Source organism: Melanotaenia boesemani, chromosome 18, assembly GCF_017639745.1.
Source record: "Melanotaenia boesemani isolate fMelBoe1 chromosome 18, fMelBoe1.pri, whole genome shotgun sequence".
NCBI lineage: Eukaryota > Metazoa > Chordata > Actinopteri > Atheriniformes > Melanotaeniidae > Melanotaenia > Melanotaenia boesemani.
In genome coordinates this window covers 20383406-20402259 of record NC_055699.1, presented here as the reverse complement: position 1 = coordinate 20402259, position 18854 = coordinate 20383406, and the positions used below count along the sequence as shown (strand labels likewise).

The 18854-nt window shown below is 39.4% G+C and overlaps 1 protein-coding gene across 1 annotated transcript in view; it reads right to left on the bottom strand.

Moving 5' to 3' along the window:
- The window catches only part of olfm3a (olfactomedin 3a), an 82114-nt gene extending 64119 nt beyond the window's left edge, over positions 1-17995 (bottom strand). Inside the window, exon 1 of the mRNA XM_041968986.1 lies at positions 17757-17995. Coding sequence (XP_041824920.1) covers positions 17757-17825 — 69 coding nt within the window. The 5' untranslated portion in view covers positions 17826-17995. The remainder of the gene's footprint in view (positions 1-17756) is intronic.
- Between the last annotated feature and the right edge of the window lie 859 nt (positions 17996-18854).

Genomic DNA, 18854 nt, shown 5'->3' with positions numbered 1-18854 from the left:
AAGCAGTTGGAGTCAAGATATATAAATGTTGCACAAAAAGTAAAGAAATTTGTTGTTGGTTGATTATTTCTCTTCTGTAATAAAACCAGTTGCTGTTTAATTATAAATCATTAGAAAGCATGATTAGTCACCTTTACAACAAAGTATTACTGGTAAGGACTGTTTCTGTGGTATGAACACTGTTAAACAGTGTTAAAAATCCCCTGTAATATTCTCATGTTGGTGATCTTGTTTTAATTTAACTGGTGGATTTGATAATTGTACTCTCCCACTGCAATACAGAAGCAAACAACACATTATGGTCAGTTTTTGGCAGCTCCTCCTTATGCATTATGTCACCAGCCTGGTCACATGTTGCTGTAGGATGGTATCCCATTCCTCTAACAGGAGTTGTTGGAGGTCAACCAGTGTGGTTGTGTTGGTCACTGTAGGAGCGACAGCACGCCCTTGCTGATCCCACAAGTGTTAGTTTGGGTTAATCTCTTGACTAACGGTGTCGCTCATTCAACAGGAGCACGGTCCTTGCAAGTTATACCTGTAAAGGTTGCAAGGTGACTAACCAGGCGTTTCAATAATGTATAATAAAATAATTAGCATGATTAAAGGGGAGAAATAATCGGCCAAGCCTTAATTTCCTTACTTGCTGTGCTAAGTTTAGATGATGTCAGTGAGCTTTATCACTTCATGTAAGACTTCAGAGGAGCAACAACAAACTAGTAACGAATCAAGTTTCCATAACTCTGTGCAAGAAATGTCATGGATTGTGGAAGCTGAAGAGGAGGAAGTGAGACCAAAATGCTGGACTGAAACACCAGAAGCAGATGGAGGTTTAACTAAACCAAAGCCACAACTGTAGACGAGACCACACAACTAACACACAATTAGCTGAATAAAAGCAACACCTGGAGCAGATATACAGAAGGACTAATTACAAAAGAAGAAGCAAGTGTGTGTGAGAATTAGTGACGGGAAGCAGGAAACAAGAAGTAAAGCTCAAAGAATACACATGAGAAAAACAAAATAAAACAGGTAGACAGAAATAATAAAATGGCAAAAAAAAACAAAAAAAAAAACAAGAAACAAAACTTGAAAACATAATAAACAGCTACAGAAGAAAACCGGCAGGTCATGACTAGAAATCTGTCACTTAAAGGGAAGTTATGAGACCATGCTGCAACTATTTGCCAGATTAGCTGCAGAATGAGATCATCGGCTGTGTGGGGGTCATGTTCGTCGTTTTCTGGTTGTAGTTTTGGGTTGTGGTTCTGGTTTTTGTCATTAGTTTCTGTTTTGAGATCATGGTTTGGGGTTTTGGTTTTTGTTAGTTTTTTCCTTGTGTGCTCTGTGGTTTCTGTTTCTGCCTCGTTAGAACACCTGGTCTAATTACTCATCCACTTCACCTGTTCCCCATTACTCTCTCCGTGTATATATGTCCTTGGTTTTCAGTCACTCCTTGTCAGATCCTCTTATGTGGTCATATGCGGTACATGTTGTATGGATTATCCCTGTCTTGGGGCGGCATGGCTCAATGGGTGGAGTGATCGTCCTGTAACCTAAGGGTTGCCGGTTCGATCCCGGCCCAGAGAGCTCATGTCGGGGTGTCCCTGAGCAAGACACCGAACCCCTACTTGCTCCTGATGGGTCGTGGTTAGTGCCCTGCATGGCAGCTTCCGCCATCAGTGTGTGAATGTGTGTGTGAATGGGTGAATGTGACGTATATGTAACGCGCTTTGGATAAAAGCGCTATATAAGTACAGACCATTTACCATTTGTGTGGTTCCCTGTCTAGAGTTTTGGGAAATAAACCTAGAACTCATAGTATTTGTTTCCGGACAATACTCTCTGCCCATAGATGCTACTCACGAATGGAGCATGGTGGACATCAGACTTCTATGATGTCACAACTGTGATGAAGGTGGTGTAAAAAAATGTGTATATAAAAAGAATGGCTCGCAAATTAACAGCTTCACAGCTGTGACCCGGTTCCCATTGTTCATTTAAAAGACCCGTTCAAATGAATCGATTCGTTCATGATGTCACATCCCTAAAGCCTACAATACCGACGCACTTAAAATGCTGGAGCGGCTGGTTTGACGGCAGTCTGTTCAGTCGTTCTGTCGCAGGTAAAGCGAAGAAATGGAGGCAATATTCAGCGTTCTTGGCTTGGAGTGGTTAGACACCAAGAGTATTTTGATATTTGTCTTTCTGCTACTGAGCAATATTTTGAAGAACAGAAAACCGAGAAACTTTCCTCCTGGTCCGCATGCTCTCCCTTTTATTGGAGTTCTTCATCGTCTTCAACCTACCAGACTTCACCTGCAGCTGACAGAAGTAGGCTACAGTATGATTCCTTACAAAAGTGTGATTAATTGCCATATAGTAGTTTTTCTTTTTTCTTTAAGTGTTGAATAAACATATGTCTGCTTCTTAAATGTGCTAATTTACCTCGCACATCATTTCTTGCGTTAAACAAAACTGAGTAAAACTGTACTGAAGGGTATCAAAGTTTATAGTAAAACTACGTCAAAAATGTGTAAATCTAATATGATACTGCGGGTTTAGAAAGTAATTGCAAATCCCTCAGTTATTGTATTGCATTTCATGATGATCATGAAAATCACACTGAAGCTTCCAGAGGCATGTGTGATCAAAAGTTATGCAAAACTTTCTCAAAGGAGAAAGGGCATGGCGGGGGCGTGGCCTCAAACTTTGATATCTCGCCATGACAGACGAAACTGATATAACTTACATATCAAACAACCTATCTTCACCAAAATGCCCACGTATGATGTCATTTCCATGCTGACCACATCAATATGTCCAAATGTTGTCAACGCCATAGCCCCGCCCCCTGGAAAAAGGAAGTACCACATTTTTTACATTTGAAAACCTTTAAAACCTACTCAAACTCATCAATATCATTCTTGGAGACCTCATGATTGAAAATATCACAATCTCCTTACACCATCATGATTAAAATGGCTGCCTGGGAGGTTTTAGTCCCTCGCCATCAAACAGGAAGTGGCTATAACTCTGGACTCGGTTGACCAAAGGATGTGATAGTTGGCAGGTTTTATTAAAGTCCCAAAGTGAACATGTTACTACATGAAAAAACACTATAGCGCCACCTAGTGGCCATGTTGATATCTGCGGATGTTAAAACCATGCTTTTGTTTGTATTTATTTCACACAATTTGTAGGAACATGGTCATGAACACTTCTGATGTCATTATTGGGCCCATTGATGTATGAGATGATGGTCAGTGGGAGACAATGACCACCAAAGGCAGAAAACATGGGGACGAGTAAGCATACGGCTGCCAGCCAGAGCGAGCTTGCTTGGGGAGGGAGGCTGCCGGCTGATGGGGCGGTGCAATAGGCCGGAGCGGCGCCAGAGGTGCGAGGGCCTTCATCGCTGCTTGCAGCTTTAATTATAAATTGTATTTTCTGCTATTCCCACTCGTTTTGCAAAGTACGCTGCTCATTTTCACAGTAATACTTATGGGGATATTTTTAGGTCTGACAAGCTTGGCAGCCAGCAATAACGTTTCTGTCTTTATTCCCCTTCTCTTTGTCCCACTCACCATGTCAGATGTTTACTTATTTCCCTGTCTTCTGTAGCAACAATCATCCATGTAATAAATGTAGTCTTTTGGAACATTGCAGACTAAGATAACTGAATTGGAAGCATGGCTCTATAACACACCATCAAACAGTAACTCATTGTTCACAAGAAACCAGTTCACATTTCAAATTGTGGTTGTGCACTTAGTAACACATCTAACTACATACTAAAACAGTCAAAGTAACAAGCTTGATCAGTCACAATAGCAGCCAATATTGCCACTCCAGCACAGAAAAATGTATTTGTCTTCCTCTCTTAAAATCATATTTTACTGTGGACCTCTTCTGTTACCATGGAGTCCAGAAACCCTGACCACATTCTGGACCCAGACCAATCTCAAACCCAGCCAGGACTCTGACCTCTACTCCATCAACGTTCCAAAAAGTATCATGGTGATTTTTCCATTATTGTGCACACTAACAGTCTAAAATAATCAAATACCTCCTACCTAAACCTTGTGGTAGAAAATTACCTCGATTTGCAAAAGTTGTGAGCAGTCAGAAAACAGACAAGACAGGAATAAACTGCATTGGCTAAAACCCACATGGAGCATTTAATAAATCTCATGTTTACGATCAAAAAGGGAACACTTATTAGAAAATGCAGTAATTGTGATCAAAGTATGTTGGCAACATAATTTGGGCTTCTGTGGTCTAACTTTTGTCCCTTATTTCAAACAGCTGCTTGTGTGGGAGTAATTGGCAAGAATGAAAATGGTTGCTTTTCCTTTTATATATTTTTTTTCACTTTTAGTTCTAAGTGTAGGACGGCTCAAAAATCAGTTCATCAAACATACATTTTTTATGCCTAAGGATGATGTAAATTGAACGCTTCATTGTTTTTTTGTTGTTGTTTTTTATGTCTTTTGTTGTCTGGTAAAAGTTTGCAAAACACATGTAAAAATATGGAACCTTGGAGACTAAGTTTGAGTTTAATGCCTAATTTATGCTCCCTTTATGTATAATATGTCCTTGTGTAATGCTGTCAGAAATCGCTGCCCACATACTCGGTCCATGCAGCCTTATGTTAGCATGGTTGTTTGGCAATACATCCACCAGAGGGCAGTGCTGAGTATAGAGTTCACTTCCAAATTCTGACATCAATTTCAAAATATAGCAAACTTGATGACTGTGGACAAGATCACGGTAATTTATATTCTAAGAAAGAGAAATCAAAAGAGAGCACAGTAGATGGCAACGGTTGGTGCAGCCATTAAATACATTACAGCTTCTTGTTTGTTTCTTTCACTCGTTACACGTGAGCTAAGGCACAACACTGCCCCCACAGTTTCTGGTGGTACTGCTCTGCTTTCTCTATCCAGGGTACACATCCTCAAGCTCACTGAAACTGGACTGAAATACATACATAAAAGACAGACAAAAAGTTCTGTCTGCATGTGTATGCTATTTAGCGTTGACCGTAAAAGAGGCTTAAAGCATACACTAGCCACAAAGAGTACACTGATATTACATCATGGATGTAGGGCATTTAAATTATGAAATGGTGATTTCTTAATCTCAAACAACTTACTGAAACTAAATCTAAACAGTAGTGGTTATACCATAACATAAAATATTAATGTCTAGTTGTTGTCTTGATCTGATGTCAAAATGTGAACAATATAGAAATAGAAAAAGTTGTCAATTAACCAGAACATTTTGTGATCATATCACGGGTCAGACACTGCTTTTTACTTACTTTTTTTTTTTTTTTTTTTTTTTGTGGTTAATCACCTTGTTAGAGAACATCATGTCATAAGTAAATATTTCACAGTTGTTCACGAGCATTGAAAAGATTAGAGGTCAAGCTGAGCAGTGCAAAACTGTCGAGCCTGGTCATTTACCAACTGGTTCTTTAGACTGCTCTAAATATCCAGATTTTTTTCAGCCTTAATAATTCTGATGGGTTAGTTTCTGTTTCACATCTGCTCCTCAAAAATACTTACTATTGTTTGGTAAAGATGCTTTTTGGGCAAGTGTGTTTATTACTTCATGAACATAGACTGCTAAAACCAGACCTGTAGGATTAGCTCAAGATACCACTCAGTAACTGTCTGGTCTTGCAATTTCCCCACTGATTAGCACCAGCTGTTGAACAAGAAAATAAACATCTACAGCAGGAATCTCAAACTCATTCAACAAGAAGTTAGCTGAATACAAAGCTAGCTTATTAGCTATTGCTCACCAGCTAACTAGATATCTTCCTGGCAAAGCTTACATTTCAGATGGTAGAATCACAGATTAGAAACCTGTTAAGTTATTTAAATGAATTTGTAGACAATTATTAAATAAGTCTTTCCACATTTTGAGGATATGAACTCTAAATAAATGGAATTTAGCAGCAACCAAGGTAGCAGTGTTTAGCCAACAAATGCTAAACTAATAAGTGTGTTTTTTTATACTCTCTATAACCCAATTTTAAATTTTGCCCCCCCCCCTACCAAAAAAAAAACCCTGCTCTAGGATGTCTGCATATGTATCTGCCTATGTTTACAGCCACTTAATATTTTTTACATTTTATTTTAAACTTCTAAAGAAATGAAAATGTCGCCAGTTGCTTAAACGAAGTGCAGATTTATGGAGAACACAAATGCTTTTCTCCCAAGTCCAGCCTTTCTGCCCTCATCAAGGAATGTGTGATACAGAGATCATTTTGGCTGTAATTACAGTAATCATAAGGGGAACAATGCGAGAGAGAGCTATACAGCTATGCCCCTGGCCGCTTCAACATCATGTCTCAACTCTTGTAATTATGCTTGGACCTTTATTTACTGAGCCTAGTTAGTCAAAAGAGCACAGATGAGAGAAAGTTGCTTTAGAGGAATGATTCGTCATATATAAAGATACAGTATTGAATATTAAGAGATTATATTGATGTTTAAGTTTTTTTTTCTTTTCTTTACATGGACACATTGTAGGCACACATTAGTAGGCAGCATGTTTGATTTAGTCCCTGATTATATGTTTGTGTATGCCTACAGCATCCCCTTCTTCAATATATTTCTCTGAGTGTATTGCACTTTTATGTTATTTAAAGCATAAAGAGGATCAAACACAAGAAATGACAGCAGTACCATGCAGGAGACCCCCTTAGATTGTAACTTCAAAAATGCCTTCTGTTTAATATAAATAATAAGCAACAGGAGTCCCGTATTGATGACAAGATGCTGCAATGTTTCCGCATAATTTCCCTAACCTTTTCAGCCTTGATCACACTTGATTTAATACTTTTCATGTGTGATCAAAGTTTGACTATGTGACCTGAAGCCTTGCAACAGGAGCTGAGCATGAAAGCAGCTTTTAAGTTACAACACTGGCATTGCTGCCTCAAATGGACTTTGTGTTTGAGTGTAGGTTCACATGGATATGTGTAAGCCTGACTGCCACCTACTCACAATGGCTAACAAAGAGGGCAAGTGCCTACACAAAGCTCCATCCCACTGGTGCTGCTGGGGTTACTAACTCCCCAAAGCTCAAACTGTCCACATTGTAGTTGTGTTTAGTGCAGCCTTGCATATCACTTGTACTTAACCACCAGGGTAAAATAAATAATAGTGAAAAAACAAAAACAAAAAAAAAAAGGAAAACCAATTAAATTTTTTAGCATGATAAACCAACAAGCATGTGTTTGATCGTCTTTGAAACAATACCTTTTGTAGAAAAATTAGAAACATAAACACATAGCATTTATAGCCATTTCAATAGTTTAAAGAAAATTCACACTCATGTGAAAAAAGAACCCAATTTCTTTTTTTTTTTACAAACCAAGACACTAAAAAGTCATCTGGTCCTCTTTTTGTCTTAAAACAAGGTAAATAAAAATTCAGATGAACATCAACAGATGACTAACTATACTGTCATTGTTAGTTCTACTACACTGAGTCAAAAGTTGAAATTAGTGTATGGAAAACTATATACCTTCTCACTGTAGAATGATGGACTCCAAATAGTTTGGAAATATAAGCCTATAATCCTTACGTGATTGATGGGCAGTAGAACAGGAGTAATGGTGAACATATGTCTCACATATTGCTTCTGTATTTTAGTTTTTGTTCCATAAATAATGATACAAGAAAAAATGTCAAGTATTCCTAATCTAAAGCTCTGTTTACCTCATTTTCAGCTGTGGTAAGCACCACATGTTTTATGTTTTGATTCTAAACCATTGAAGATCTGAGAGAGGATATACTTTCTTTCTCACATGACTAGCCTATGTCTTGTGGACAGCTCTTGACACACTATCTGTCAAAAGTTTGGACACACTTTCCCATTAAATCCAAGGAGTAAGTTTGTCCAAACTTTTGATTGGTAGTGTACTTATATTCATCCTTGCACAAAAAGATCCAATTCACATTGGAACACACTTAATAGAACCTGTTTTAGATAGAGAAGGGGAACTTGTCTTATTTAAACAGATGCATTGTGTTTTGGAAGCAGTCTTGAGGCCTTTAAAAGCTGTGAATACATGGGATTTAGAGAGATTTCCAAATAATTTGAAATAAATCCACCACATGAATGAAAAAAAAACCCATCATATTTAAGTAGCTCAGACTTTAAATAAATGTCAATCCATCCAGAGCTACGCTGAAAAAAAGGGTTTTGTCTCTAAAACTCAGAATTTAATCACAGAATCTGCAAGTAACTCACGCATCTGTTAGTATCTGAGTTACAGACGGAGTTACTTAGAAGGGCTAGCTACTTCATGCATGGATCATTCACTTTGCAGCCAAATTTCTGCAAGAAACTGACTGGCCTTTTACTGGCAGAGGCGGTTCTAAGCAGGTGCATCTGTAATCCACAAGTAAAGCGTTGGCATAAAGTGACCTTCATGGATGAAAATGAAAAATGCTTTTTTTTTGTTTGTTTGTTTTTTATCCCAGGGGTAATTTGCAATATTGCAGTAGAATTTTAAAAAAAAATAAATAAAACAAAAATAATTATTTGAAGATAAAAATGCCTTGTTCTGGTGGGGGGAATGATCTCTGGTAGCTTTCTGTCTTGCACTGAACATGAAGAAGCCTCACACTGAACACACTTTAGGCGCATTCCGACAGAGAAGTTCTAAGAACGCAGTTCTAATAACTGTCCTAGTTCTAAGAACGGCCCTTCTCCAGGGGAACTGTTTCATGTTGCATTCGCACATGAGTTGGGGGCGGTAGCGGGACCGATGTGACGCATACGTCAGCGACAGTGACGTGTGACTTTAGCGCCAAATAACAACAAAACAAAACCCGCTAAAAACAAAACAACACGGCAAGCTAATATGGAGAACGAAGAGATTGTAGTGTTCATGCTCTGCTTGATGGAGATGTTACTGATGGACGATATAACCAGGCGTCTCACGTCGAGGCTGGAAGGCTCCTGAAAGTCAGAAGATGAAGAATCCAGCGGCAGGAGATACGCTGCAAAGGAGACGACGTGTAAGTTTAACTTATTAAACATGTGACGATTGTATATATGTCTTATGAGTAAAAATTTCAGACGGTTTTCTACTGTCTGTGTTGAGCAGATTACAACAAGTAAATATTTCAGACGGCGGGTTTATTGTAACTCGTGTTCTGCGTTTCAGACGTTGCTGCAGCTCATTGAACCTCCTCACCATCCGGCTGGTCCGGAGCAAAGCTGATAACTAGTGGGAAAAGGTTGTTCTCAATTTTACCGATGAGCAATGGATAGAGAATTTCTGTATGTCCAGTGAGACGTTTCAATACATGTGTGGCCGCCTGAAGCTGCACTGGAGAGGATGGACACAACCACCTGCTGCAGATACTGAAGGAGATGGAGAACAACCTGGATGCTTTACCTCCTGCCTTCCAGCTAATCACAACAGAACTCTTCATAATAAGCATCATGTTCTGGAAGTTCGACAGACAGAACATACATGTATACATGATGTACACATTTAAAGAGAAACTGTTCCATAGAAAATGCATCATTTCATTTTTTTGTGTGTGTTATGTGCAAAATAAAGATCTCATCATCTGCTATTAAGCTTTGTGTGTTTTATGTAATCGTCAGTAGAAGGTGAAGGAGTAATCCATCACTGAAGGGTTGGTTGTGACTGAGTTTTGGTTTAGAATTATGAGGACATAGTCACACAGATTTAGCGTATATGAAGGTAAAAATATAAAAAGGGTGGTGAAATGTTTACAGGTGTGTAATTTGTGTCCACAAGTATTTGATGCCAGATCTTGGTTAAACATGATAAACTTCGATCTGTGATATGGAGCATATTATAAAGTTGATAAACTAATGTAATTTACACCCAGGGAAAAGACTTAAAATGTAGCGACCAAAGATGGATTATTTAATATTTCATAGCTGTGATAAGTTAATAACTACTCAATATTTTTATTAGCTAATATTTTATAGATGTGGCCAAAGCACATCTAACAGACACAAACTGAATACTTCAGACTCTTTACAAAGTCATTTATTTTTTATAGTGAATACAGCAGAGCAAAAATAACTATTTACATGTGTGTATATGCTCTGCATATCACAATGGCTTTTCCTGCCGCACGCAGAAGTCATTTGCTGCGGCGTTGCCCGAGCAGACATGTTAGTAGTACAAGCTGTCGAATTTACTGGTTTTTCGGTTCGTCCCGCTCCGGTTGTCGTGATCCTTAATTTATTTGTAGTCTTGTGTGAGTTTTCTACGTGCGCTGCTTCGCGTTATCCCGCGTTCTCTGACTGAGAGCTGATCGTCAGGAAAATATTTATATTTCGCTGCGAACCTTCAAAACCTCTCTTAAAATCCTCTGTGGCGTAGATGGTCAGAAGAGCTTCGACCTCCTCGTCGGTCCATTTATCGCTTGCTCTGTTGTTGTTTTTGTCCGTATGTGCAACCGTGTTTTTTAAATGTGGCGGGGACACAAAATCTGGCAAGGGGCGTAGCTACCAGTCCCGAAACACCTACGTTATGAGGGTTCCTATAGAACCCCGTTCAGACCCTGCCTCGGACCAGTAGCTAAAATGGTTATAGGAACTGAGGGCTTTGGTCCCTAGTTCCTATATGTCGGAATGCGCGAAAAAACGGCCTGGTTCCTGAAAAGGTTATAGGAACTGCAAAGGTTCCTACAGTCGGAAAGAGCCTTTTGTTGCTTCTTCACTGTGTTGTGTAGAGGATGTGAAGAATTTTACATAATGTTCAGCAGCTTGTGCAGTATTACTTTCTGAACAATGAGCCCCAGCATCTCCAGAGTTATCCTCAGCACAGAAGTAGAACTAGTTATCCCCAGCACAGAACCAGCGCAAGAGTTATCCCCAGCTCCGAACCAGAACCAAAGTTATCCCCAGCACCAAACCAGAACCAGTTATCCCCAGCACAAAACCAGAACCGGAGTTATTCCCAGCACATAACTCGAACTACTTATCTCCAGCACAGAACCAGAGTTATCCCCAGCATTGAACCAGAACCAAAGTTATCCCCAGCACAGAACCAGAACCATAGTTATCACCAGCACAGAACCCGAACCAGTTATCCACAGCACAAAACCAGAGTTATCCCCAGCACCGAACCAAAACTTCAGTTATCCCCAGCACAGAACCTGAACCAGTTATCCCCACCACAGAACCAGAACCAGAGTTATACCCAGCACAGAACCAGAACCATAGTTATCCCCAGCACCGAACCAGAATTAGTTATCCCCAGCACAGAACCAGAACCATAGTTATCCCCAGCACCGAACCAGAATTAGTTATCCCCAGCACAGAACCAGAATTAGTTATCCCCAGCACAGAACCAGAACCATAGTTACCCCCAGCACTGAACCAGAATCAGTTATCCCCAGTAGAGAACCAGAATAAGTTATCCCCAGCACAGAATCTGTTATCCCCAGCAGAGAACCAGAATCAGTTATCCCCAGCACAGAACCAGTTATCCCCAGCACAGAACCAGAACCAGTTATCCCCAGCATAGAACCAGAACCAGTTATCCCCAGTATAGAACCAGAACCAGTTATCCCCAGCATAGAACCCTAACCAAAGTTATTCCCAGCACAGAACCCAAACCAGAGTTATCCCCAGCACAGAACCAGCCTTCTTGATCAGTTTTTTCAGCTTCTTTAAGTGTCAGGCTTCTGATGCTGCTGCCCCAACAAATGGCTGCAAAGCTGATTGCATGTCATACCAGAGAAATAAATGAAAATGAGAAGACAACTATAGTTTGCTTATGAACATTCAAACAATGACCAGGCATGTTGCAATAACTAAATGAACACCATGACATATTTGGCAAACACCCAAGCAAAGCACTTTATTCCAACCTTAGAGCCTGCTGGTCAGGTTGTTGTTATGAGTCAGGTTGCTTTGCTGCATTAAAGACTGGGTAGGATCAACACTGTACTCTACCCAAACACATTCCCATGAGCTTTACATAAAATAGGTCAAAATATAATTTCCTTATGACTGAACTTAAGTGTTTGTGAGGGCAGGTGGTAGTAAATCATAAAAAAATGTAAACAAAAAATGGCATTAATGAAAGTAACAATTCCCTTCATGAGGGTGAGGGTTTCTATTACTATTGAAATACAGAATATTGGTTATGAACACATTGATTGAATGTGTTCATAACTTAGATATCTGTTAGTCATGCTAAACCCACCACAACGAATCTAAAAAGAAAAAAAAAATTTTGATGGAGGACCATGCTTACTTATTTTGTGAAATGCAAAGCTCAACAATGAGGGTCACACTGACAGAAAACATCTTCTATAAACTCAAAGCAGATAAACACAGTAAGACCGAGTCGCAATAAAAACTAAAAATGCATTTTTATTCTAAATTTATGTTTTTTTAATCTTTGTTGAAGAAAAATATGTCTGCTGAATTTTAAGTAGACAGTTGAGTTTTTGGCACTGGTCTGACGTCAGATTCCTTAAGTCTATTAAAACTGTCCTTCTCCTTCAATCAATATGTCTTCTAGGTGCAGAACATTACGTGTGTTAATAAAACACAAATTCCAGTCATAACTTAGATCATGATGAGGGTAACAGCCGCTGTGTAATTACCTGGCTGGCACAACCCATAAGGGGAAAACTACACAATGCAAATATTTCATTTTCTCACAAAGGCTCTTTGGGGATCTGTTATGTACACTGCAGAGGTAATAGCTGCCAAACCAGATCATGCCACACAGCGACAAAGGAAAATCCATTTTATTAGCCCAAGATTTAACCACTTAATCCGGGAAGCTGGTGGCAAGAGGTTATCTTTAAGTTGTGGAACTGAACCTGTGGGTGGGCTGCAAAGGGGCTGCACAAACACGTAAATTTAAATGCCAAGAAGTAATGACTGTCCCTTCCTGAACAAAGCCTGATGTACTGGGTCTGACAGCCTGAGTGACAGTTTAATAATTTCCAGCTTAGTGTAATATCATAAAAGGTTTTGCTTACCGAGATCATTTTAAAACACAGAGGCTGAGAGGCCTGCAAGCAACCTATACTCAGCTTTATAAAAAAATATCACGTTCCTTAACAGCAGCAAGCATTACAATCACATGCAGCTGAAAGCTAAAAACTCAACTTCTATCTGTGAATGTATGCACAGAGTATGCATAAGGATGAGTTTATTCACCAAACACTCAACCACTTCTTCTGTGAATTGGTTAACTTTTAAAGCTTTCAGATATGATGGCCATACAGGCATTAAATGGTATCTTTGCTCAAACAACAAACGAGTAACAGGCATTTATGGCCATTTGGAAGAAGAAAAACATTTCATTTTCAAATCTAACAAGCTGGAAATGAGTACATTTTAGTCACTTTATTCGATACACATGTTAAAACATATATCTAACCAGCCAAACACATGGCAGCAACTCAGTGCATTTAGTCATGTGAACAAGGTCAAGACGACATGCTGAAGCTCAAAACTCCAAATAGGAAATAAGGTGTATTTAATAGTGCAGCATGTAACAAAATTAAAGGTCAAATTTAATATGTTATAAACTATATTTCTATAGGTATATATTAAATAAACTCTATTTTTCATTCTCTCAGAATGAGCCCTTCATATCTACTTGCTGTAGGTCCACATACAGTACATGGCAGTAGGGCTGGGCGATATGGCCTAAAACTGATATCCCAATATTCTTTGGCTTTATCCACGATTTATACACAATATACATCCCGCTGTTTTGAAATCTCCTCTAAAACACTGTGCAAATATTGAATTCAACATTATCATGCATAAAAAGACACCAGTTATTTCTTCCAGCACCCCACTGTAATGCTTTTAATGTTTAATGTAAAGCACTTTGAACTGTCTTTTGCATGAAATGTGCTATAAAAATAAACTTGCCTTGTCTTACCAGTAGGATTTAAATAAACTCAGCAAAATTTACCTTTATTTAGTGTGATTTTTCCTTTTAAACAAACTTCTTATTCTGAACCAGGGACCTGTGCTCAAACATTTAATAAATACCAGTGTTTCCCGACCACTATATTAAAGGAGCACCCCAACTTACACCACCCCTAGAAGATCAAGTTTATTTTATTTTCTATAATTGCTCAATAAATATCTTATATAATTTTTATTCAATTATTTTATATTAAAATCATATTTTATTATTTAGATTTTAATTTTGCACTAGATCACAACAGAAGTCATCTAAATACCCCTAGAAGAAGTTTATATTTTGTCCTTTTATTATAAAAACTAAACAGCCTGGTTTTATGAATCTTGTTCTCATGTTGATGTGTAATTATGCCACGTCATGTCTGTAAATGCCATGCTGCGTGCACACACAGATGAGCTACACTCCCATCAGCAGAGAGAGCACACGTTGGAAATTGTTGCATCAACCACATGTAAAACAGAAAAATATCAGGTTTAAGGTCAGCTCTATTTTAATACTAAGAGCAGCTGGAGGAGTTTCCTGCTCCCGTGTACTAAGAATTTAATGTCCATCGGAAAACACACACAGACTGTCTTGGCACAATCAGTCTCCTCATCATTGTCGTCATTTGTGAGGTGTATTACTGGTTAAAACATGTCTTACATTCATCTTCCATCTCTTAAAAATCGTAAACTAGCTTGCTAGCTATCTAGCTGCATACCACATAACTGTCCCAATTCAGGGTCTACACACTACGAAGTGCAGGTTTGTCAGCTACATATGTTACAGTGATGGGCCAAGCACCGTCCCATTTGGAAGGCACCTCCAAATCCACCCTACAAACATGCACTCTGTTTGTCCTGTGGCGAAGGCTACTGGTGGTGCGTCCTCCGCAGCCTCTTTTCTCCCAGAATTCATTTTGCACAAGATGATGGCGAGTGAGCAACAAAACTCTGAAAAGTATGTTTTTCGTTTACATCACTTTAGTTAAAATGTGTCAAAACCAAATACATTAAAAACATGTTTGTTCGTGTAATTTTTTATATTTGTAGATTTTTAAGGGGTTAATGAAGTGGATACCTGCTGGAAACCAACAGAGCCTCAGTTTTTTTTTACATTATTCTTTTACATTAGTCTATTAAAAGATAGAACCAACTTGGCTGGTGGTAACATTCACTAAAGTGTCCTATGATATGCAAAACTTAGGAATTTCAGAGTTTTAAGTGATTCAACGTCCAACGCTATAGGAAATTCTCATTAGCTAGGTAGGCTGTCCCATTCCATGAATGGTAAGCGGCTTCGGAGTGCGCAGACGATGTAGGACGGCCTACTTTGTTGGTGCACACAGCTCATGCTTCTTTCCTGTCTCCCCTGAAGCCACAACGCGCATGTGCACAGCAGGGTTTTCTGTATGGGAGGGGTGTGCACTGTTGGTCTGCTGGACGTGAGAGAAGCTAAACTATGAAGAAAATCACATGCAGATGCTTCAGACGCTGCCGTGTCAGTTTGTACTCGATGTTCGCAACAGAGACATTTTATTTATCACATGTAAAACTTTACGGGATACAGAGTATATCTGATATATCACCCAGCCCTACATGGCAGCAGCCTACTACTATTTTTAGTACGGTGTCTCTGAATGGACAAACAGCTCTGTGTGTGAGGTGAGAATCCTCTGAGCTTTAATACTGCAGCACTGGCTTTGTTTGTTTTAGGTGTAGACATGGTGAAGACGACTTGCTGAAGATCAAACTGAACTTCACAATGAGGAAAAAAGGGGATTTACATGACTTTGAATGCGGTATGGTTGTTGGTCTGAGTATTTCAGAAACTGCTGATCTACTGGTATTTTCACACACAACCATCTTTAGGGTTTACAGAGAATGGTCTGAAGAAGAGAAAATATCCAGAGAGCAGCAGTTGTCTGGACCAACATGTCTTGTTGACGTCAGAGGAGAATGGGCAGACTGGTTGGAGATAATAGAAAGACAACAGGAAGTTAAATTAAGGCTGGTTCCAACTAAGGTCTGCAGAATATCGTCTCTGAACACACAACACGTCCAACCTTGAAGCAGATGGGCTACAGCAGCAGAAGACCACACCGGGTGCCTCCTGTCAGCTAAGAACAGGAAACTGAGGCTACAATTCACACAGACTCACCAACGCTGGCCAACAAATGATGGAAAAACATTGCTGGTCTGATGAGTCTCCATTTCAGCTCCACATTCAGCTCTTAGGGTCAGAATTTGGTGGAAACATAAAAACATCGATCAATCGTGCCTTGGATCAACAGTTCAGGATGCTGCTGGTGTAATGGTGTGGGGGATATTTTTTTAGTACACTTTGGGTCCCTTAGTACCAACATGGTTTAACCACCACAGCCTACCTGAGTATTGTTGCTGACCATGTCCATCCCTTTATGACCACAGTGTAGCATCTTCTGATGGCTACTTCCTGCAGGATAATGCACCATGTCACAAAACTCAGATCATCTCCAACCGCTTTCTAGAACATGACAATGAGTTAACTGGACTCCAACGGCCTCCACACTCACTAGATCTCAATCCAATAAATCCAGCTTTGGGGTGTGAAAATGGGAGATTCTCATCATGAATGTGCAGCCGACAAATCTGCAGCATCTGTGTGATCCTGTCATGTCCATATGGAGCAAAATCTTTGAGGAATGTTTCTAACACCGTGTTGAATCTAGCAACTAAGTACTACCAAGGTGTACCTAACAAAGTGGTCAGTGATTTTCTCTTTGTTAGCAACATAATTGATGAGCTGATGAACAAAACTACCATAGACATTTTTTTTCTGTTGGGTGCAATAGTAGACTAACTGTATCAGGAATCATGGATCTCATCAAAGTGAATAAATCTGCTAGAGTCTGTCTTCTGCAGCTGCATCACACACAGTGCAGAAAATGTTTTAAAAACCTATTGTGAAATGATGGATGTAGATTTTTTTTTTCCTTTCTTTTTTGTGTGGCACTGCAAAACCAGTGAGCGTGCGCGGTGAAGTTTCAGCACATTAGTGCCGACAGCTCCCCAACATCAGCCCACAAATCCCATCATCTGCTCATAAACACCCAGCCACATAAAAGCCATAAACGGCAGGAGAATAAGTCAAGATCGGGGCTCAAACCTTAACATCTATCGGGCAGAAAGCAGGGAGCAGTCTTCGGTAAAATGCTGAAGTACTTGTCTTCACAACTGCATCATAAAACGCATCCAAGTGACCACAATGGGTGGACAAAAAAATCTGAATTTTTCACCAGGAAACCACCACGATGTTCCACCAGGATCAGCTATATATTCAGGGAAAGTATGTACAGGTCTTTCAATAACAGATGATAAACAAAACTACGATCAATGCTGCTAAACAGAATTGCAGATTTCTTTATCTGTATTTTTAAAAAGTGATTTTAAAAAGGCCATATTTATAGAGAAGGGTTTCGATTAGAAAAATATTCAGTTTCTTGAGAATAAACGCAGCCAGGTACATTATGCTCATGCCGAAAGGTTGTATCTGGTGTGGATTTTTTAAACTGTTTTATTCCTCTTTAACGAGCTTTTTACATCACTGACGGCTAAGTCAGCCACATTAAAATTGTGAGACTTTTGAGCGAAGTTTGGCGTGGCAATGTAAAAGGAAACAGATTAAATCTGAAGAAAAGATTCCACGTAAACCATCCAGTCTCAGCACAACAGCTGTTAACAGTCAAACAAACGTCTATTCAATAAAGTGCCAAGACAGTGAGCAGGAGATAAAATCGGAAAAGCAAACTCACCATGGAGGGATATAATCCGAAGATGATGAGGGAAAGGACGGGGTACAGAACGCTCGAGAGGACCCGCATGCTGTCGGGCTCCGGGGCGGCCACTTTCCTCCCAGGTTCAGTCCGTTAACATGAAGCTCCTGCCTCACCGTGGCTCTGTTTTTGTTTTTATTTATTTATTTATTTGTGTGTGTGGAACCACAGAGAGAGCGCTCAGACGGCGGCGCAGCAAGCACGAGCTCAGCGGCATCACACCCACCGCACCCCGGATGGAAACCAGAGACAGAGCCGAGGAAAGAACTAAGTTTGTGCGAAAGAGAAATGTTCAGATATTCCAGTTCTAGTAGACTGCAGGGGAGGTGCAAAGATGTGACATCATATCTATCTATCTATCTATCTATCTATCTATCTATCTATCTATCTATCTATCTATCTATGGATGACAGAGATGTTTGCAAACACAATAAAAATGTTGTGTTTGCAAACATTTTCATATTGTTTTCTCATAATGATGATGCAAATAAGTCTGTCATATTCTAATAATTAGATTTTTGTACCCAACATCCATCGTCAGGAGGGTTTGACTTTGAAAGGACGACTCCAACTTTGCACATCTGAAACATTATGTATTAGTTACTACATCCAAATGTATGAATGCAATACATTTTTTAACAAATATATTTACATGTTTAAATCCACAGATAATATCTGAATAAATAATATTTTTTTTATAACTGTAGGGAGATTTGGAGCTTTGTGAAATTTTTTGAAAAAGATAAATATCCAGAGTTTGAGTGTAAAGACTTAGAGAATGGTCTATGTCTATTCTGACAGATTTCAATGACTTCACAGCAGCAGGGTGACTTAAAATCAACATGGATCTACCTTATCAGATCTTAAAAGGACATAAATCCATCCTGGGATTAACAATACATGATATATTATGCAGCATTTCATGTATTGACATCTGGACTTTGGGATCATTGTCCTGTTGCTTGAGCCAATATTTCAGCCAAGCTGTCAGACCGATGGACCCACATTTCACTATGGAGTACTTTAGTATCCAGAGGAGTTTGTGGTCCACTCAATGACTGCCAGGTGTCCAGGTCC